Source organism: Stomoxys calcitrans, chromosome 1 (genome assembly GCF_963082655.1).
Source record: "Stomoxys calcitrans chromosome 1, idStoCalc2.1, whole genome shotgun sequence".
NCBI classification, from domain to species: Eukaryota; Metazoa; Arthropoda; class Insecta; order Diptera; family Muscidae; genus Stomoxys; species Stomoxys calcitrans.
Genome location: NC_081552.1, coordinates 59,427,144 through 59,450,541, shown reverse-complemented (window position 1 = coordinate 59,450,541; position 23,398 = coordinate 59,427,144). Strand labels below are relative to the sequence as shown.

Sequence of the window (23,398 nt, the reverse complement as noted above, 5' to 3'; positions counted from 1 at the left end):
GGGGGTATACTAATTTCGTATATATTCTTGATCGTCGCGATATTTTATGTCGATCTAGTCATGTCCGTCCGTCCGTCCGTCTGTCTGTCGAAAGCACGCTAACTTCCGAAGGAGTAAAGCTAGCCGCTTGAAATTTTACACAAATACTTCTTATTAGTGTAGGTCGGTTATGACATTCAACAACTGTGCCGAGTATGGTTCAAATCGGTTCATGTTTTGATATAGCTGCCATATAAACCGATCTTGGGTCTTGACTTCTTGAGCCTCTAGAGTGCGCAATTCTTATCCGATTGGAATAAAATTTTGCACGACGTATTTTGTTATGATACTCAATAAATGTGCCGAGTATGGTTCAAATCTTTTGATATAGCTGCCATATAAACCGATCTTGGGTCTTGACTTCTTGAGCCTCTAGAGTACGCAATTCTTATCCGATTGGCTGAAATTTTGCACGACGTGTTTTGTTATGATATCCAACGACTGTGCCAAGTATGGTTTAAATCAGTCCATAACCTGATATAAACCGATCTTGGGTCTTGACTTCTTGATCCTCCAGAGGGCGCAATTCTTATCCGATTTGAATGAATTTTTGCAAGTAGTATTTGTTATGATATCCAACAACTGTGCCAAATATCGTTCAAATCGGTTCATAACCTGATATAGCTGTCATATAAACAGATCTGGGGTCTTTACTTCTTGAGCTTCTAGAGGGCCCAATTCCTATCCGATTTGGCTGAAATTTTCTTTCAACAACTGTGTCAAATAATGTTCAAATCGGTTCATAACCTGATACAGCTCCCACATAAATCGATCTCTCTATTTACTTCTTAAGCCCCCAAAGGGTGCAATTCTTATTCGAATTGGCTGACATTTTACATAGGTCTCCAACATATAATTTAATTGTGGTCAAAGCCGGACCATATCTTGATATCGCTCTATTATGAGAGGAAATCTTTTCATATATCCATTTTTGCCTAAGAAGAGATGCCGGGAAAAGAACTCGACAAATGCGATCTATGGTGGAGGGTATATAAGATTCGGCCCGGCCGAACTTAGCACGCTTTTACTTGTTGTTCTTCTGTGCATCACTCGTCGACATACTGATTGCAAGCACTGCACTCAGCACGCGGACTTGTTTTGCCTTTGAAGCGATGAGTGTGTAGTTTGGGTTCATTTGCACTTAGTGTATGTTTGTCACTAGTGAATATTTTCGGTTTCACAAACGTTGCTGCTTACAGTTACATAGACTTCTATACGGATGGTTCCAAACTAAACGACTAGGTGGGCTTTGGGTTGTACTCTAAAGATCTAAAACTGGTCATATCAAAAAGGTTACGCGACCACTACAGTGTGTAGATCCTTGCAATTAAGGGAGTGGTGGAATGGCTAAGATATAATGTCATTACGACAATTGGCATAAATATCTTTTCAGTAGGCAGCCATTAAATCCTTGGAGAACGTATTTCTGAGCACAAAAACCGTCCTCCACTGTCGCAGATCTCTTATCGAGCTGGCTGAACAGTTCGAAATTCACCTGTTCTGGTTGCGGGGCTAGAGCGATATCCAAGGTAATTGTAAAGCGGACGAGCTTGCGAGACTAGAAACTAGAAACTACCCTACACATTCCAGGGATACTTGCAACAACAACAATTTATAACATTTACTGGCATTTTAAAAGAATTTCTCAAGTTAAACCCATGTGTCAACTTAATATTAAGTTAGTTCTCACATAGAGTTTAGTCTCTTAATCGAATACTACACATGCACCCCCAAAAACACTACCCAACGCGTCACTTTTACCGTCGTGGACGCATGAGTATCAAATGAAAGGTATTTAAAAGTAGAGAACAAATCTGACTCAAACATTTTTTCATTGGTGTCTGAGGCGCCTCCCCACCACCAAAACCATCCATCCTGACATATTTACCGATTGGGACAATATGGATACCAAACGATAGGTATTTAAAAGTAGAGTAAAAAGCTAATGTAAAAATTTAGGATTAGGATCGACTGATTTTGAAGTTGCCCTTCGAAAATTGGGATAGAAGATCGGAACGCCATCTGTGTTCTGAATTAACATGCGGTCATCAAAGAAAAGGAATAGTTCCAGTGGAACGAATCCTTTTGAACCTCTCGACATTCTTGTTCAATATGTCCCAGACCGGTCCAGATTTGGATATAGCTGCCATATAGGCCAGTCTCTCGATTTAAGTTCATCGGCCTATGAGAGACGCATTCATTGTTTAATATCGCTGAAACTTTGGGAGTTGTGTAAGGTCCCTCGACATTCGTGTTTAATACAGCCGGATCGGTTTAGATTTGGATATAGCTGTCCCATAAAAGCTGAATTCATTACCCGGATTCGGTGAAAATTAGTACAATGAATTTTGTTACACCATTCGACATTCGCATCTAGTATGTTCAAGATAGATCTCAATTTGGATAAAGCTGCCGTATATACCGCTCTCCCGATTTAAGTTTTTGTGCCCATTGTTTGATTTCGCTAACATAAATTGTTTTAATAGACCCTTACATATCCTTCCATATGGTGGAGATCGGACTATATTAAAATACACTTATGTAGCTGCTATTCAAACCAATATTCTGTTTTACCGTCTTAAAAGGTGAATTGTATTTGACCCCTCGACGTCCATGCCAAGTTAGTTCCAAATGGAACCATATTTCGACGTAGCTATTTACCATATTATGATGAAATGAAATGACACCATATTATGACGGCCCGCCAAAATTAATCCATTTTTAACTGGTGACAGCTCATATCTTTTAAACAGCCATGGTCAAACGACGTGTCACAGTGCGGCACCTCTTTGGGGGAAGGCTTTTCCACACAAAAAGATATTTTTGCTATTTTTAATTCGGTTCAAATCATTATCATTTTCGGCAACACTGGCTTAAACAGCTCACGCACGTTACGTGTTTTGCCTCACATTCAAACATCTTCAGCTTGGTCTATTATTTAAGAATCATGTTTTACAAACGATCAACGCTTGAAAATTATTGAATTTTATTTGTCAAAATGCGAGACCGGTCAATTGGCCACCTCGATCGCGCGATTTAACTTTTAGACTATTTGTATACCCTCCACCATAGATTGGGGGTATACTAATTTCGCATTCTGTTTATTACACCTCGAAATATGCGTCTGAGACCCCATAAAGTATATATATTCTTGATCGTCATGTCATTTTAAGTCGATCTAGCCATGTTCGTCCGTCCATCCGACCGTCCGTCCGTCTGTTTGTCGAAAGCACGCTAATTTTCGAAGTAGTAAAGCTAGCCCCTTGAAATTTTGCACAAATACTTTTTATTAGTGTAGGTCGGTTGGTATTGTAAATGGGCGAAATCGGTCCATGTTTTGATAAAGCTGCCATATAAACCGATCTTGGGTCTTGACTTCTTGAGCCTCTACAGGGCGCAATTCTCGTCCGATTTAACTAAAATTTTGCACGTGGTGTTTTGTTATCACTTCCAACAACTGTGCCATGTATGATTCAAATCCCCATATAAATCTATCTCCCGATTTTGTTTCTTGAGCCCATACAAGGCGCAATTCTTATCTGAATGAACCGAAATATTACACAACGACTTCTACAATGTTCGGCATTCATTTATGGTCCGAATCGGACTATAATTTGATATAGCTCCAATAGCATAACAGTTCTTATTCTATATTCTTTGTTTGCCTAAAAAGATATACCGCGCATAGAACTCGACAAATGCGATCCATGGTGGAGGGTATATACGATTCGGCCCGGCCGAACTTAGCACGCTCTTATTTGTTATATATTAGATATAAGAGAGCACACAAAATTTCGCTTTCATCGCACCACCAAGATATGGCGTTTCTGAAAACTAGGATAAGGGGTAGGGTCCGCTCTCCCTTCAGATATCAAAAAATTTAGTACCTATTTTCACCACTGGCTCATTATGCACCATCTGTGAAAATTTCAAGAAAATCGGTTCAGCCGTTTCTGAGTCTATAAGGAACACACAAACAAAAAAAACTTCAAACAAACACAAATTGGTTTTCATACCCTCCACCATAAGATGGGGGGTATACTAATTTCGTCATTCTGTTTGTAACTACTCGAAATATTCGTCTGAGACCCCATAAAGTATATATATTCTTGATCGTCGTGACATTTTATGTCGATCTAGCCATGTCCGTCCGTCTGTCCGTCCGTCCGTCCGTCCGTCCGTCTGTCTGTCGAAAGCACGCTAACTTCCGAAGGAGTAAAGCTAGCCGCTTGAAATTTTGCACAAATACTTCTTATTAGTGTAGGTCGGTTGGTATTGTAAATGGGCCATATCGGTCCATGTTTTGATATAGCTGCCATATAAACCGATCTTGGGTCTGGACTTCTTGAGCCTCTAGAGTGCGCAATTCTTATCCGAATTTTGCACGACGTGTTTTATTATAATATCCAACAACTGTTTTAAGTATGGTTCAAATCGGTCCATAGCTGCCATATAAACCGATCTGGGGTATTGACTTCTTGAGCCTCTAGAGGGCGCAATTATTATCCGATTAAAATGAAATTTTGCACGACGTGTTTTCTTATGATATTCAACAACTGTGCAAAGTATGGTTCAAATCGGATCATAACCTGATATAGCTGCCATATAAACCGATCTTGTGTCTTGACTTCTTGAGCCTCTAGAGGGCAAACTCCTTATCTGATTTGAATGAATTTTTGCACGAAGTATTTCGTTATGATATCCAACAACTGTGCCCCAGATACGTGGTGGGGTGACCCACGAAACACTTAATTCCGCATTTGGATATCAGATTTGTTTTCTACTCTCAAATACCTTTAATTTTAGTCCCATATTGTAGTGGTTGGTCTATAAATCAGTTTAGCGGGTTTTGGGTGTGGGCGGCTCTCCTAGGCATCCCACCCCAGAATTTGATACCAAATTTTTTGCTTTTAGAACTTTCCTATATTCCTATACCAGCTGACCTGGGCCCGCTCTGCTGCGCCTTCTTTTACTTTATATGGAACAAAAGTTTTCTTAGAATATTTATGTTCGACAATTAAAGAGCTTTAGTGAAATGCTATGCTACGAAATAATAAATCGCTTGTCAAACAGTTTAACAATATAAGTGCCTTTATCTGAATCCCATATAATCATTATTAGGCGACGAATTTAAGCTTGGATGTAAGGTGTACTCCATTCTTAAAATACTTTATTTCAGCCCGATATTCTCACGATATCTGATTTAGTGGTGTTTTAGAGGGAGAGGTGGTCCCCCAGATACTTAGCCCTGAGAAAGTATCAGCATCGTGCTCTTCTCTCAAATACCATTTATTTAAATGGTTACTAAAAAATTGCTGTTTCTGAGGTATTTTGGGTATCAATTCTTGCGAAAATGGGTATCAATTCTTGCTCAACTCCCCAATACCATTGATTTAAGCTCCACATTGACATGGTGGGTAAAGATGCCCGATTTAGGGATGTTTTGGCGATTGGGATGGTCCCCCAAACACTAAGCCCGGAAAATTTATCAGCAACGTACTCTATTCTCATATAACTATATATCATTTATTTTAACCCCATATTGCCATTGCCCTCAAAATTGAAAATCAAATTCGTTTTCTAATCTCATTTAAACTCCTTATTGCAAAAGTCAGCAAATATGTCCGGTTTGGGCTATAGGCCCTAAAAACTATGAATATTTAGTTCTACTCTCTTTAAGACCCAAATTGTCTTGGAGAGCAAATATGTCCTATTTGGGGGTTGTTATGGTGGTGGGACGTCCGCTAGACAGTTGACCCCCAATGTTGATATCAGATACATGGTCTACTCCCAAATACCTTTAATTTGAGCCCCGTATTTCCATAGTCGGCAAAAATTACAGGCTTGGGAGGTGTTTTGTGGGATGGGCGGGCACTCAGTGAGTTGACCTTGAAAATAAATATCGGATTCGTGTTCCACTTTAAAAACCCTCTTATTTGAGACTCATAGTGCAATAGTCAGAGAATACCTACTATTTGGTTGGTGTTGTGGGGGTGGCGTGGCCCCATAGACACCTTTCCCGAATATTGATATCAAATTCGTGCTTTACTCCCAAAAACCTTTCATTTGAGCCCCATATTGCTAAGGTCGTAAATTTGACTACTTTGGGGAATATTTTTGGTGAGAGGTGGCCCCCCAAACACTTGGTCCCATATTTAGATATCAGATTCGTATTCTGTATTCAAATACCTTGTATTTAAGACCCATATTCCCATGGTCCGTAAATAAGTCCTGTTTGGGGGTTTTTTTTGGGGAAGGGGTCGATCCCCAGATACGTGGTCCCACATTTGGATATCAGATTCGTATTCTACTCGCAAATACCTTTCATTTGAGTCCTATATTGCCATGGTCGGTAAATATGTCCGATTTAGGGGTGTTTTGGGGTTGAGGTGGTCCCCCTAGCACCTTGTCCGACAATTGGATATCAGATACGTTTTCTTATCATAAATACCTTTCATTTGAGTCCCATATGGTCGTGATTGGTCAAAATTTATTTTCGTTAGGTTTTAGGTTGGGGCGGCCCCCCTAGGTACCCCACCCGAAATGGGGATACCAAATTTTTATTTTTAGGGTACTATATGAGAGCACACGAAATTTCGCTTAAATCGCAAAACGCATCTCCGAGATCTGCCGTTTCTGAAAATTAGGGTAAGGGAGAGGGTCCGTCCCCCCTTCAAATATCAAACAAGTAAAAGCATGCAAAGTTCGGCCGGGCCTAATCTTGTATACCCTCCATCATGGATCGCATTTGCCGAGTTTTTTCCCCGGCATCTCTTCTTAGGCAAAAAAGGATATAAAAAAAGATTTCCTCTGCTATTTGAGCGATATCAAGATATGGTCTGGCTTGGACCACAATTAAATCATATGTTGGAGACCTGTGTAAAATGTTAGCTAATTCGAATAAGAATTGCGCCCTTTGGGGGCTTAAGAAGAAAAGTAGAGAGATCGATTTATATGGGAGCTGTATCGGGTTATAGACCGATTTAGACCATAATAAATGCGTATATTGATGGTCATAAGAGGATCCGTCGCACAAAATTTCAGGCAAATCGGATAAGAATTGCGCTCCCTAGAGGCTCAAGAAGTCAAGACGCAAGATCGGTTTATATGGCAGCTATATCAGGTTATAGACCGATTTGAAACACGTCGTGCAAAATTTCATTCCAATCGGATAAGAATTGCGCGCTCTAGAGGCTCAAGAAGTCAAGACCCAAGATCGGTTTATATGGCAGCTATCAGGTTATGGACCGATTTGAACCATACTTAGCACAGATGTTGGATATGATAACAAAACATGTCGTGCAAAATTGCATTCCAATCGGATAAGAATTGCGCACTATAGAGGCTCAAGAAGTCAAGACCCCAGATAGATTTATATGGCAGCTAAATCAGGTTATAAACCGATTTGAACCGTACTTGGCACAGTTGTTGGATATCATAACAAAACACGTCGTGCACAATTTTATTACAATCGGATAAGAATTGCGCACTCTAGAGGATCAAGAAGTCAAGACCCAAGATCGATTTATATGGCAGCTATATCAGGTTATAAACCGATTTATACCATACTTAGCACAGTTGTTGAATATCATAATTTAACACGTCGTGCAAAATTTCATCCCAATCGGATAAGAATTGCGCTCTCTACAGGCTCAAAAAGTCAAGACCCAAGATCGGTTTATATGGCAGCTATATCAAAACATGGACCGATATGGCCCATTTACAATACCAACCGGCTAGCTTTAATCCTTCGGAAGTTACCGTGCTTTCGACAGACGGACAGACAGACGGACGGACATGGCTAGATCGACATAAAATTTAACGACGATCAAGAATATATATACTTTATGGGGATTTAGACGAATATTTCGAGTAGTTACAATCAGAATGAATGACGAAATTAGTATGTCTGTCTGTCGAAAGCACGCTAACTTCCGAAGGAGTAAAGCTAGCAGCTTAAAATTTTGCACAAATACTACCTATTAGTGTAGGTCGGATGGTATTGTAAATGGGCCATATCGGTTCATGTTTTGATATAGCTGCCATATAAACTGATCTTGGGTCTTGACTTCTTGAGCCTCTAGAGTGCGCAATTCTTATCCGATTTGGCTGAAATTTTGCATGACGTATTTTATTCTTACTTTCAACAACTGTGTCAAATAAAGTACAAGTCGGTTCATAACCTGATATAGCTGCCATATAAACCGATCTGGGGTCTTGACTTCTTGAGCCTCTAGAGGTCGCAATTATTATCCGATTTGCCTGAAATTTTGTACGACGGATCCTCTCATGACCATCAACATACGTGTTTATTCTGGTCTGAATCGGTTTATAGTCTGATACAGCTCCTATATAAATCGATTTCTCTATTTTACTTCTTGAACCCCCAAAGGGCTCAATTCTAATTCGAAGTGGCTGACATTTTACACAGGTTTCTAACATATAATTTAGTTGTGGTCCAAACCGCACCACATCTTGATATAGCTCTAATGGCAAAGCAAATCTTTTCTTATATCCTTTTTTGCCTAAGAAGAGATGCCTTGAAAAGAACTCGACAAATGCGATCCATGGTGGAGGGTATATAAGATTCGGCCCGGCCGAACTTAGCACGCTTTTACTTGTTGTAACTCTATTTGCCGCAAAGGTGGTCCACCTTGCTGGCTTTCCGGCTATCCATGCTAGGGTTATTGTTGAGTCGGGTCAACAGGAGTTTTCGGCAGGTGTGGTGGGTAAGAATTTCAAAACTGTAGCTAGAAGTTCAGACAAAATGAGCGGTACCCTATTTTCACCACAGGATCATTATGCACCATCTGTGAAAATTTCTTGAAAATCCTTTTAGCCGTGTCTGAGTCTATAAGGAACACACAAACATACAAACAAACGCAAATTGATTTTTATATATAAGATATTGATATCTATATATCTTCAAATAATTTTAAATCGCAGCAGTTAAATCGAAATATGTTCCCATTCGGACCAAATACTAATAAGTACTAGCCATTGTTCAATTGTGTATAACAAAATATTGATCTTTTCAGTAGCTATATCTAAAAATAAACCGATGTGAACCATACACGACACGGATGTCGAAAAGCCTAACATAAGTCACTGTGTCAAATTTCAATGACATCGTAGTTATGGAATATTTGCAAAAATTTAATCCATATAGTGAAACATTGTTATGCAAATTACATGGATTTCAATTACCCCTGACAATCAATACTTAATGCAGTCGATGCCACATACACAAATAAAAACAAACACTTTAATTCAAATGGACTATAATCATTGTAATAGTCAGTATTATTATAATCAAATAGACCAATAAGCCCAAAAATACATTTAAGAAAAAACATATACCCTCCACCATGGATCGCATTTGTCGAATTCTATTCGCGGTATCTCTTTTAGGCAAACAAAGAATATAGTATAAGAACTGTTATGCTATTGGAGCTATATCAAATTATAGTCCGATTCGGACCATAAATGAATGCTGAACATTGTAGAAGTCGTTGTGTAATATTTCAGTTCATTCAGATAAGAATTGGGCCTTGTAGGGACTCAAGAAGCAAAATCGGGAGATAGGTTTATATGGGAGCTTTATCAAGCTATTGATCGATTCAGACCATATTAGACACGTGTGTTGAAGATCATGAGAGAAGCCATTGTACAAAATTTCAGCCAAATCGGATGAGAATTGCGCCCTTTAGAGGCTTAAGAAGTCAAGATCCCAGATCGGTTTATATGGCAGCTATATGAGGTTATTTATCGATTTACTCCATACTTCGCACTGTAATTGAAAGTCATAACAATAACCATAATGCAAAATTTTAGCTAAATCGGATGAGAATTGCGTGCTTTATTTGCTCAAGAAGTCAAGATCTAAGATTAGTTTGTGTGACAGCTAAACCAGATTATGAACCGATTTGAATCGTACATGGCACAGTTGTTAGAAGTGATACCAAAACACCATGTGAAACCGATGAAACCGATTTGAACCATGTACTAAACGGATGTCGAAATGCTTAGCATAAGTCACTGTGTAAAATTTAAGTGAAATCGGATTATAAATGCGACTTTATGGGACCAAGACTATAAATCGGGATATCGGTCTATATGGCAGATCTGGATCGAATTTAAAAAGGATATCGAAGGGCCTAACACAACTCACCGTCCGAAATTTCGGCGTCATCAGACAATAAACGCGCCTTTTATGACCCCAAAACCTTAGATCGAGAGATCGGGCTATATGGCAGCTATATCCAAATCTGAACCGATCTGAGCCATATTGCAGAAATATGTCGAGGGGCTTAATTTAACCCACTGTCCCCAATTTCGGCCACATCGGACAATAAATGCGCCTTTTATGGGCCCAAAACCTTCAATCGAGAGATCGGTCTAAATGGCAGCTATATCCAAATCTGAACCGATCTGAGCCAAATTGACAAGGAATGTCAAAGGGCCTAACTCTATTCACTGTCCCAAATTTCAACAAAATCGGATAATAAATGTGGCTTTTATGGGCCTAAAATCCTAAATCAGGGGATCGGTCTATATAGAGCTATATCCAAATCCGGACTGATCTGGGCCAAATTGACGAAGGATGTCGAGGGGCTTATAGGTACTCACTGTCCCAAACATCAGCAAAATCGGATAATAAATGTGGCTTTTATGGGCCTAGGACCCTAAATCGGATGATCGGTCTATATGGCAGCTTTATCCAAATCTGGACCGATTTATGGAAATTTGCCCATGACTATTCCATTATTGAATAGGAACAACTTTTTCACATGTTATTGAGTGCTTTTCGATTCAAGTTTAAGCTCAGTGATAAGGGACCTCCTTTCATAGCCGAGTGCTAATGGCGCATCTCTTTAGGGAGAAAGAAAAATTTTCTGATGTTGTCGCCAGGAATCGAAGCATTGCGGACATCCTTACCTCTGCTCCACGGTGGTCTCCAGGAAACTACTCAGGGATTTCCCAAACTAATAATTTGACAATTTGTTGCAAGCTAAGGAGAAATAAATATTTGCTTATGGTGTACCATGTTGCTCATAACTAACATCAAGATGAAGACAAATATATCATACGCTCTCATGGTCTAAGAAATTTTAATTTGTATGTTTTCAAAAAACTACTTCAAAGTTTAAAACTTCTTCTTTGCCTTGCAAGAAAATTTAATTTTCTTAATTCAACTCAAGTCACCCTAAAACTTAGGCTGACCCATAAAATGGCTTACTTTAGGAAAGGCAGACAATTTGCAAATGCCAAGAAAAAAAGTGCAGAAATTCTTTGTGATATATGACATCCGTATTATTGAAGCAAATTTAGCAGACTTCCATCCCGTTTATTTTTTAACATCCGCCTCATGACTATGATTTATTTCCATCCTATGAGAAGTTGAATAAACTTTAAACAAAATTGTAACGTTCTATACATGAGTAAATACATATGGGGTTATGTGTAATAAGGGTAGCATAGAGCTATATCAACACATCAACACATACCCTAGCAAAATGATTGCCAACAATGGTGTAAAGAGGAAAAAAGGGTTCAACATCCGTTTGTGTCTTGCAAGGCATCGAGGATTTTTACAACACATTATTTCAACGAGGGATTCGCTTGCCTGCAATATGCATGAGAACTTTGTATATATAAACAGAGAAGAAGAGTGGGATTTATTGGGCCCAACCCTTTGAAAATGCGTAGCCTTTTTCAAAAGTTATTTATTGTCAACTTGTTTGTTTTCCATTGTTTAAGATTTCAGGCATGGTGAAGTGGGGGAGTTACCTAAATAAGAAGTAGATACGGACAAAATTTCCCAATGAATATTTCATAAAACTTCTCACGTATCAATGAGTTCTGTCCAATTCAAGTTTAAGATCAATAACAAGTAAAAGCGCATTATGTTGGGTCTGGCCTAAAAGTTTAATATACCCTCCAGCATGGAACGCAAGTGAATAGTTCTTTGAATGGCATTTCAAATAAACAGGAGCTATACCTAGTTATCGACAGATATGAACCTTTGTTGTCATGGCTGCTACAAGTTATTCAATAATACCACGTTTATAATTTCATTCAAATCGGATAGTAACTGCGCTCTCTAGTGACTCAAGAAGTCAAATCGAGATATCGGTTCATATGGCAGCTATATCCAAACATGGACCGATGTGGCCCATTTACAATCCCAACCGACCTACTCAAAGACCCCTGATTTACGTACCCATTGAGCCAAAAACGAGCTTCTTCGCTGAAGAAGAAGAAGCGAGCTATGAACTTTCCTAACAGAGTTTGTATTTTTATAATAAAATTCAATAATTGAAATTTATAATTGTTCGCTTTTAAGACGATTCATGGTTAAATTATAGGCCAAAATGAAGATGTTTGACAGTGAAACAAAACACGAAATGTGCGTGAACTGATTAAATCAGTCTTGCCAAAAAGATAATAGCTAACAAATCACCCTTAAAAAAACAGTGTAAAGCAATGTCTACAAAGGTTTTTGTTTGTTGTTTTAACAGTGTGTTGTACACTGAGGCGCCAGCCCTTGCCGATGAAGGAGTCCATTGGGTCAACCCTATATGTACAATCGGCTGCCATGGAATTGATGTCTACCAAGGTATGGCAAAGGGCGTCAGGACGTTCAAGAATATATATACTTTATGGGGTCTTAGATCAATATTTCGATTACCATCCATCCTATTGTGGCGGGTATAAAAATGGTATGGCAGCACGCCGTTCGGACTCGGCTATAAAAAGGAGGCCACTTATCATAGAGCTTAGACTTGAATCGGACATCACTCATTGATATGTGAAAAATTTGCCCCTGTTCCTTAATGGAATGATAGTGAGAAACTTTGAATTTCATGTATTCACAATTTCGATCACTTCAATTGAGAGTCACTATTGACTTTTTGAGCCTCTATAGGGAAACTTTAGGACTTATAAAGACATTTAATCAAATTATAGCTATAGACCTTTTTCATCAAAACGGGTTTACGATCGATTTTAATAAAGTTCGGAGGTGAAATTAGCGGTATCATTTAATCATAACGTTTATTTTTTTGAAACATTTACAAATATAGTGGTTTAATAATTTCAGTTAGTTGGCGTAAAATTCAATGGAACCAAAAGTCATTTAAAACCAATTGACCGACACAAACAATAAACCGTTTAAATCATAAAACTAGTTTGAGAAAAACTGTGGGTTGAGCCCTCCTCAAAATTAAATCCTGGCTACGTCCCGGACTCCCAAATCAACCGATCTCCTGATTTGACTTCTTGAGCCCGAGGAAGCCGCAATTTTTATCCGATTTGGTTAAAATTTTGCATGTGGTGTTCCGTTACGACTTTTAACAACTGTGCTACGTGTGGTCTAAATCGGTCTATAAACTGATATAGCTCCCATATAAATCGATCTGCCGATTTGACTTCTTGAGTCTTTACCAGCCACAAATTTTGTCCGATTTGGCTGAGATTTTTCATGCTGCGTTCTGTAATGACTTCCAAGAACTGAACCAAGTACGGTTGAACTCGTTTTTATAGCCTTCACCATAGGATGGGGGTATAATAATTTCGTCATTATGTTTGTAACACCTCGAAATATGCGTTTGAGACCCCATTAAGTATATATATTCTTGATCGTCATGTCATTTTAAGTCGATCTAGCCATGTCCGTCCGTCTGTCTGTCGAAAGCGTGCTAACTTTCGAAAGAGTAAAGCTAGCCGCTTGAAATTTTGCACAAACACTTTTTGTAAGTGTAGGTCAGTTGATATTGCAAATGGGACAAATCGGCCTATGTTTTAATATAGCTGCAATATAAACCGATCTTCGGTCTTGAACTCTTGAGCCTCTACGCATGGTGTTTTGGTATCACTTCCAACAATTGCGCCATGTACGATTCAAATCGGTTCATAATCTGGTATAGCTGTCATACAAACCGATCTTAGATCTAGACTTCTTGAGCCAATAGAGCGCGCAATTCTCATCCGATTTGGCTAAAATTTTGCACGAGGTGTTATGTTATGACTTTCAATAACTGTGCGAAGTATGGCGTAAATCGATAAATAACCTGATATAGCTGCCATATAAACCGATCTGGGATCTTGAGCCTCTAAAGAGCGCAATTCTCATCCGATTTGGCTGAAATTTTGTACAACTGCTTCTCTCATGATCTTCAACACACGTGTCTAATATGGTCTGAATCGATCGATAGCTTGATACAGCTCCCATATAAATCTATCTCCCGATTTTGCTTCTTGAGCCCCTACAAAGGCGCTTATCTGAATGAACTGAAATATTACACAACGACTTCTACAATGTTCAGCATTCATTTATGCTCCGAATCGGATTATAGTTTGCTATAGCTTCAATAACATAACAATTCTTATTCTATATTCTTTGTTTGCCTTAAAAGAGATACCGCGCAAAGAACTCGACAAATGCGATCCATGGTGGAGGGTATATAAGATTTGGCCCGGCCGAACTTAGCACTCTCTTACTTGTTTAACCTGATATAGCTCCCATATAAACCGATCTACCGATTTGACTTCTTGAGCCCTTACAAACCGTTTTGGACTTTACTTAGCGCAGTTGTTGGAAGTGGTACCAAAACACTAGGTGGAATTTCAGACAAATTTGATAATATTTGCGCCCTCTAGAAGCTAAAGAAATCAAGGCCCATGATCGGTTTATATGGCAGCTATATCAAATCATGGACCGATTTGGCTCAGTTACAATCCCAACCAATCTACACCAATAGGAAGTATTTGTGGAAAATTTCAGGATCCTAGAAGTACTCTTTCGAAAATTAGCGTGCTTTCGACGGACGGACGGACATGGCTAAATCGACATTAAATGTCATGAGGATCGACAATATTAATACTTTATGGGCTCTTAAACGCATATTTCGAGATATTAAAAACGGAATGACGAAATTAATACACCACCATCCCATGGTGGAGGTACAAAGAAAGCGCAACACTTTCATTTTTATACTCAACACCATACCATAGGGCGTACATTCATTTTGTCATTATGTTTGCAACACATCGAAATATCCATTTCCGACCTCACAAAGTATATATTATATATTTCGGATCGTCGTAAAATTCTAAGACGATTTAACGATGTCCGCGTTTCGGTCCGTTTGTGTGTCCTTCAGTTGTCCGTCACACTACAAATTCTTCAAAATTGACATATTGAGATGAAATTTGGCACAGAGTCGTATTTCTTTCATACGCAAGCTAAGATTGTGAATGGGCCAAATGGTTTTAAGCCTATAACCGGCGCATTTATTGTCTGATTTCGCTGAAATTTGGCACAGTGAGCTGCACTTGAGGCCCCGATATTCAATTTGGCGAATATCAAGCCATATTTACATAAATCTGCCATATAGACCGGTATGCATAGCAGGCGCACTCACTGACAGTGATTTTTATTAGGCCCATCGATATCCCACCCGAATATGGTTCATATCGGGTCATATTTACAAATAGCTGCCATTTAGATCGATTTGCCTATTTAGGATCTTATGACTATAACAGACGCAATTATTACCTGTGGGTATACAAATGTTTTTAGAATTTGCCAAAGAGTTAAATTTTGAGAGCAGCTTGGTGATTGTTTCTGGGCTTTTACAAGGCCCTATAGTCAAACGCTCTTAAACTCTGCCTCTGTATAGTTGATTATTCCAACACATTCTAAAGTGTGGGCAGCAAGTGAGCGCAATACGACTTAAAATAGGGACGTGTCAGCAAAATAATGCGAATAAATCATGCATAAAATGCTGATGACAATAATAATTTCCACTCACCTTTATGCACACATTGTAAATAGCAATGCTCACCTCACGTCCTTTGCCATTATGATAAGCATATACGAGTACATTTACCTTCATCCTTCGCAATGCACGTATAATAGAATGTGTGGTTTTGGTAGCAAACAAACAACATTTACACGTGTGACAAGCGTAAAGGCTACGAAAGCAAATTAAGAAAGATTTTCATGGAAAATTAGTTAAACAAGCAAATACTAATTTTGGGCAGATATGCGCATTGCATAGAGAATAGGAATTGAAACAAGCTTTCAGTTTGGTAAAAAAGGTTGTTGAGATTGGTATTCAGATATTTTTAAGTTTCTAAATAGTTTATTTGTCTGCTTTTACAGTTATTAAAATTGTTTTGTTTGCTTTTAAACCCACCACCATAGGATGGAGGTATACTAATCTAGTCATTCCGTTTGTAATACCTCGAAATAGTCGTCCAAAACGCCTCAAAGTATATATATTCTCGATCGTCTCGACGTTCTGAGTCGATCTAGCAATGTCTGTCCGTCCGTCCGACCATCCGCCTGTCGAATTAACGATAGCGGTCGAACGCGTAAAGCTAACCGCTTAAAATTTTGCACAGATACTTAATATAGGTCGTTGGGGATTGCAAATGGTCTATATAGGTTCAGATTTATATTTAGCTCCCATATAAACCGATCTTCCGATTTGACTTCTTGAGTCCCTGGATGCCGCAATTTTTATCCGATTTGGCTGAAATTTTGCAAACGATGTTCTGTTATGGCTTTCAACAACTGTGCTAAGTACGGTTCAAATACGGCAAGAACCTGATATAGCTCCCACATAAGCCGATCTCCCGATTTGACTTCCTGGGCCCCTGGAAGGCGCAATTTTTGTCCGATTTTGCTGTACATTGTGTTCTGTTATGACTCCCAACAATTGGGCTAAGTGCGGTTCAAATCGGTCAAGAAAAGGATAAGCTCCCATATAAACCGATCTCCCGATTTGACTTCTTGATCCCTTACAAACCGCAATTTTTATCCTATTTGGCTGACATTTTGCATATAGTCTATAACTAGATATACAATAGCTCCCACATTTTAGCAGAATCCATGGTGGTGGGTCCCTAAGATTCGGCCCTGCTTTCATGCCTAGCTATGAAATGTAAAATTTCGCCAAAAATCTGTAAGTCTGCTGAAAATAGCAAACACTGTCAGCTGATTGTTAGTATTTAGTTAATGTTACTGCTATTGCAATAGTAGTTCTGTTATTACGGCAGCAGTTCTGTCATTTCAGAACAGCAGACTTACTCCATAATTTACGATGAGTTTGTTACAAGAAATGAAATGTAAGAGAAGATTTTTAACAAGTAAAAGGGTGCTAAGTTCGACCGGGCCGAATCTTATATACCCTCCACCATGGAGCGCATTTGTCAGTTCTTTTCCCGGCATCTCTTCTTAGGCAAAAAATGATATAAGAAAAGAAAGAAAGAAAATTCTGCTATTAGAGCGATATCAAGATATGATCCGGCTTAGACAACAATTAAATTATATGCTGGAGACCTGTGTAAAATGTCAGCCAATTCGAATAAGAATTGCGCCCTTTGGGGGCTCAAAAAGTAAAATAGAGAGATCGATTTATATGGGATCTGTATCGGGCTATAGACCGATTCAGACCATAATAAACACGTATGTTGATGGTCATGAGAGGATCCGTCGTACAAAATTTCAGGCATATCGGATAAGAATTGCGCTCTCTAGAGGCCCATGAAGTCAAGACCCAAGATCGGTTTATATGGCAGCTACATCAGGTTATGGACCGATTTGACCCATACTTGGCACAGTTGTTGGATATCATAACAAAAAACGTCGTGCAAAATTTCATTTCAATCGGATAGGAATTGCGCACTCTAGATGCTCAAGAAGTCAAGACCCCAGATCGGTTTATATGGCAGCTATATAAGGTTACGGACCGATGTGAACAATACTTGGCACAGTTGTTGGATATCATAACAAAACACTTTGTGCAAAATTTCATCCCAATTGGATAAGAATTGCGCACTCTAGAGGCTCAAGAAGTCAAGACCCAAGATCGGTTTATATGACAGCTATATAAGGTTATGGACCGATTTGAACCATACTTGGCACAGTTGTTGGATATCATAACAAAAAACGTCGTGCAAAATTTCATTTCAATCGGATAGGAATTGCGCACTTTAGAGGCTCAAGAAGTCAAGACCCCAGATCGGTTTATATGGCAGCTATATAAGGTTACGGACCGATTTGAACCATACTTAGCACAATTGTTGGATATAATAACGAAACACGTCGTGCAAAATTTCATTCCAATCGGATATGAATTGCTCACTCTAGAGGCTCAAGAAGTCAACACCCAAGATCGGTTTATATGGCAGCTATATCAAAACATGGACCGATATGGCCCATTTACAATACCAACCTACACTAATAAGAAGTATTTGTGCAAAATTTCAAGCGGCTAGCTTTACTCCTTCGGAAGTTAGCGTGCTTTCGACAGACAGACGGACGGACGGACGGACAGACGGACGGACGGACGAGAAGTTACAAACAGAATAACGAAATTAGTATACCCCCCATCTTATGGTGGAGGGTATAAAAAGAAAGAAAACAAGTAAAAACGTGCTAAGTTCGGTCGGGCCGAATCTTATATACACTCGATCATTGATCGCATTTGTTGAGTTCTTTTCTCGGTATATCTTTTAAAATATATAAAAATCAATTTGTGTTTGTTTGTAGGTTTGTTTGTATGTTTGTGTGTTCCTTATAGACTCAGAAACAGCTGAACCGATTTTTTTGAAAATTTACAGATGGTGTATGACCCCGTGGTTAAAATAGGGTACCACATTTTTTGATATCTGAAGGGGGGGGCGGATCCTCCCCCTTGCGCTAATTTTCAGAAACGCCAGATCTCGGAGATGGGTGGTGCGATTTAAGCGAAATTTTGTGTACTCTCATATAGTACCCTAAAAATAAAAATTTGGTATCCAAATTTTGGATAGGGTACCTAGGGGGGCTGCCCCACCCTAAAACTTACCAAACATATATTTACGGCAATCACGACAATATGGGACTCAAATGAAAGGTATTTAGGATAAGAAAACGTACCTGATATCCAAATAAAAGGTCTTTGGGAGTAAAGCACGATTTTGATACCAATATTCGGGAAAAGTGTCTATGGGGCCACGCCACCCCCACAACACCACCCAAATAGTAAGTATTTTCTGACTATTGCACTACGAGTCTCAAATAAGAGGGTTTTTAAAGTGGAACACGAATGCGATATATATTTTCAAGGCCAACTCACTCAACATCCCCCAAAACACCTCAAAAGCCTGTCATTTTTGCCGACTATGGAAATACGGAGCTCAAATTAAAGGTATTTGGGAGTAGACCATGTATCTGATATCAACATTAGGGGCCAACTGTCTAGCGGACGTCCCACCACCATAACAACCCCCATATAGGACGTATTTGCTCACCAAGACAATTTCGGTCCTAAAGAGAGTGGAGCTAAATATTCATAGTTTTTAGGGCCAATACAACAAACCGGACATATTTGCAGACTTTTGCAATACGCAATATGGGGCTCAAATAAGGTATTTGGGAGTAGAATACGAATTTATTATCCAAATGTAGGACCATGTATGGTTGCCCAAAAAACGGATTTTTTAAAAGAAAGTGAATGCATTTTTAATAAAACTTAGAATGAACTTTAATCAAATATACTCTTTTTACACTTTTTTTTCTAAAGCAAGCTAAAAGTAACAGCTGATTACTGACAGAAGAAAGAATGCAATTACAGAGTCACAAGCTGTGAAAAAATTTGTCAACGCCGACTATATGAAAAATCCGCAATTACTTTTTGGGCAACCCAATATTTAGGGCATCACCCCTTTCCCAAAACACCCCCAAAGGGAAGAAATGTTTTGATCATGCCAATATGTGGTTCAAATGAAGGCTATTTGAGATTAGAAAACTAATTTGATAACCTATTTTTGGGCCATGTGTTTGGGGGACGCCTCATCCTGTAAACTCCTCTTAAGCCAATGCCAATATGGGGTTTAAATAAATGGTATTTGAAAGAAGAGCACGATGCTGATATTTTTTCAGGGCCAAGTATCTGTTGGACCACCTCTCCCCCGAAAACACCACTAAATCAGAAATCATGAGAATATCGGGCTGAAATGAAGTATTTTAAGAATGGAGTACACCTTACATCCAAACTTAAATTCGAAGCCCAATAAAGATCACATGGGATTCAGATAGAGGCACTTATATTGTTAAAAGTCAAATTCGCATGGTATTTCACTAAAAGATCTTTAATTTTCGAAAATAAATATTCCAAGGAAACTTTTGTTCCATATAAAGTAAAAGAAGATCGCGGCGGAGCGGTTCCGGGTCAGCTAGTAAAAGATAAAATAAAGAATTGCTATGCTTCTGGAGATATTTTGAATTGAATGTTGAAGACCATAATAGAAGTCATTGTGTACAATTTTAGCCATTTCGAATCAGAATTGCGCCCTTTGGGGGCTCGAGAAGTAAAATAGGAAGTTCGGTTTATATGAGAGTTTTATCAGGATATAGACCACTTCAGACCATATATAACACGTTGAAGGTCATAGGAGAAGCCGCTGTACATAATTTCAGCCAAATCTGATAAAAATTGCACCCTCTAGAGGCTCAAGAAATCAATATCCCAGATCGGTTTATATGGCAGCTACATCAGGTAATGGACCGATTTGAACCATATTTGCCACAGTTGCTGATAGTCTTTATAGAACACCTAATGCAAAATCAGCCAAATTCGATAGGAATTGGGCCCTCTAGTGGATCAAGAAGTCAAATCGGGAGATCGGTTTATATAGTGCTATATCAGGTTATAATCTGATTTGGACCATACTTAGCACAGTCATTGGAAATCATAACATAACACTACACGCAAAATTTCAGATACATCGGAAAAAAATTGTGGCTTCCAGGGGCTCAAGAAGTCAAATCGGGAGATCGGTTTGTATGGAAGCTATATCTAAATCGGAACCGATATGGCCCATTTGCAATCCCCAACGACGGACGGACATGGCTAGATCGACTCAGAACGTCGAGACCATCAAGAATATATATATATACTTTATGGGCTCTTAGACGAATATTTCAAGTAGTTACAAACAGAATGACGAAATTAATATACCCCCATCCTATGGTGGAGGGTATAATGAGGAACAAGTAAAAGCGTGCTAAGTTCGGCCGGGCCGAATCTTATATACCCTCCACCATGGATCGCATTTGTCGAGTTCTTTTCCCGGCATCTCTTCTTAGGCAAAAAAGGATATAAGAAAAGAGTTACTCTGCTATTAAAACGATATCAAGATATGGTCCGGTTCGGACCACAATTAAATTATATGTTGGAGACCTGTGTAAAATTTCAGCCAATTCGTATAAGAAATGCGCCCATTGGGGCTCAAGAAGTAAAATAGAGAGAACGATTTATATGGGATCTGTATCGGGCTTAAGACCGACCAGACCATAATAAACACGTTTGTTGATGGTCATGAGAGGATCCGTCGTACAAAATTTCAGGCATATCGGATAATAATTGCGACCTCTAGTGGTCAAGAAGTCAAGATCCCAGATCGGTTTATATGACAGCTATATCAGGTTATGAACCGATTTGAACCTTATTTGACACAGTTGTTGAAAGTAAAAATAAAATACGTCATGCAAAATTTCAGCCAAATCGGATAGGAATTGCGCCCTCTAGAAGCTCAAGAAGTCAAATCCCCAGATCTGTTTATATGACAGCTATATCAGGTTATGGACCGATTTCAACCATACTTGGCACAGTTGTTGGATATCATAACGAAATACTTCGTGCAAAAATTCATTCAAATCGAATAAGAATTGTGCCCTCTAGAGGCTCAAGAAGTCAAGACCCAAGATCGGTTTATATGGCAGCTATATCAGGTTATAGACCGATTTGAACCATACTTGGCACAGTTGTTGGATATTACAACAAAACACGTCCTGCCAAAATTCATTCCAATCGGATAAGAGTTGCGCACTCTAGAGGCTCAAGAAGTCAAGACCCAAGATCGGTTTATATGGCAGCTATATCAAAACAGTGACCGATATGGCCCATTTACAATACCAACCGACCTACACTAATAAGAAGTATTTGTGCAAAATTTCAAGCGGCTAGCTTTACTCCTTCGGAAGTTAGCGTGCTTTCGACAGACAGACGGGCGGACGGACATGGCTAGATCGACATAAAATGTCACGACGATCAAGAATATATATACTTTATGGGGTCTCAGACGAAAATTTCGAGTAGTTACAAACAGAAAATTAGTATACCCCCCATCTTATGGTGGAGGGTATAATAAAATACGTCATGCAAAATTTCAGCCAAATCGGATAGGAATTGCGCCCTCTAAAAGCTCAAGAAGTCAAATCCCCAGATCTGTTTATATGACAGCTATATCAGGTTATGGACCGATTTCAACCATACTTGGCACAGTTATTGGATATAATAACAAAACACGTCGTGCAAAATTTCATTTCAATCGGATAAGAATTGCGCACTCTAGAGGCTCAAGAAATCAAGACCCAAGATCGGTTTATATGGCAGCTATATCTGGTTATGAACCGATTTCAACCATACTTGGCACAGTTGTTGGATATTATAACAAAACACGTCGTGCAAAATTTCATTCCAATCGGATAAGAATTGCGCCTTCTAGAGGCTCAAGAAGTCAAGACCCAAGATCGGTTTATATGGCAGCTATATCAAAACATGGACCGATATGACCCATTTACAATACCAACCGACCTACACTAATAAGAAGTATTTGTACAAAATTTCAAGCGGCTAGCTTTACTCCTTCGGAAGTTAGCGTGCTTTCGACAGACAGACGGACGGACGGACGGACATGGCTAGATCGACATAAAAAGTCACGACGATCAAGAATATATATACTTTATGGGGTCTCAGACGAATATTTCGAGTAGTTACAAACAGAATGACGAAATTAGTATACCCCCCATCTTATGGTGGAGGTTATAAAAATGGTGCGGTTCACACACCTACTCTGCACACGATAAGATAACATTTTGTTGTTGTATATTGCACATGCTGTTTGTAAAAGAATTTGGAGCACAGACAGGGTACATGCGTTTACGACAGGAAAAAGGGTCATCGTTATTGTTTACAACACACAGCACACATGAGTCATAAGCATCAAGTAGGTTTGAAGAACGCGTCATGTCACTGTTTAAAGTACTTTTACACTGTTTTTATACCCTCCACCATAAGATGGGGGTATACTAATTTCGTCATTCTGATTGTAACTACTCGAAATATTCGTCTGAGACCCCATAAAGTATATATATTCTTGATCGTCGTGAAATTTTATGTCGATCTAGCCATGTCCGTCCGTCTGTCCGTCCGTCCGTCTGTCTGTCCTTCTGTCTGTCGAAAGCACGCTAACTTCCGAAGGAGTAAAGATAGCCGCTTGAAATTTTGCCCAAATACTTCTT

The 23,398-nt window shown here is 39.1% G+C and overlaps 1 protein-coding gene across 1 annotated transcript in view; it reads right to left on the bottom strand.

Moving 5' to 3' along the window:
* LOC131995881 (uncharacterized) overlaps positions 1–23,125 on the bottom strand; it is a 61,251-nt gene extending 38,126 nt beyond the window's left edge. Inside the window, exons 1-2 of the mRNA XM_059365154.1 lie at positions 22,950–23,125; positions 15,855–16,017 (exon numbers count right to left, since the gene is read on the bottom strand). Coding sequence (XP_059221137.1) covers positions 15,855–16,017; positions 22,950–23,125 — 339 coding nt within the window. The remainder of the gene's footprint in view (positions 1–15,854; positions 16,018–22,949) is intronic.
* Between the last annotated feature and the right edge of the window lie 273 nt (positions 23,126–23,398).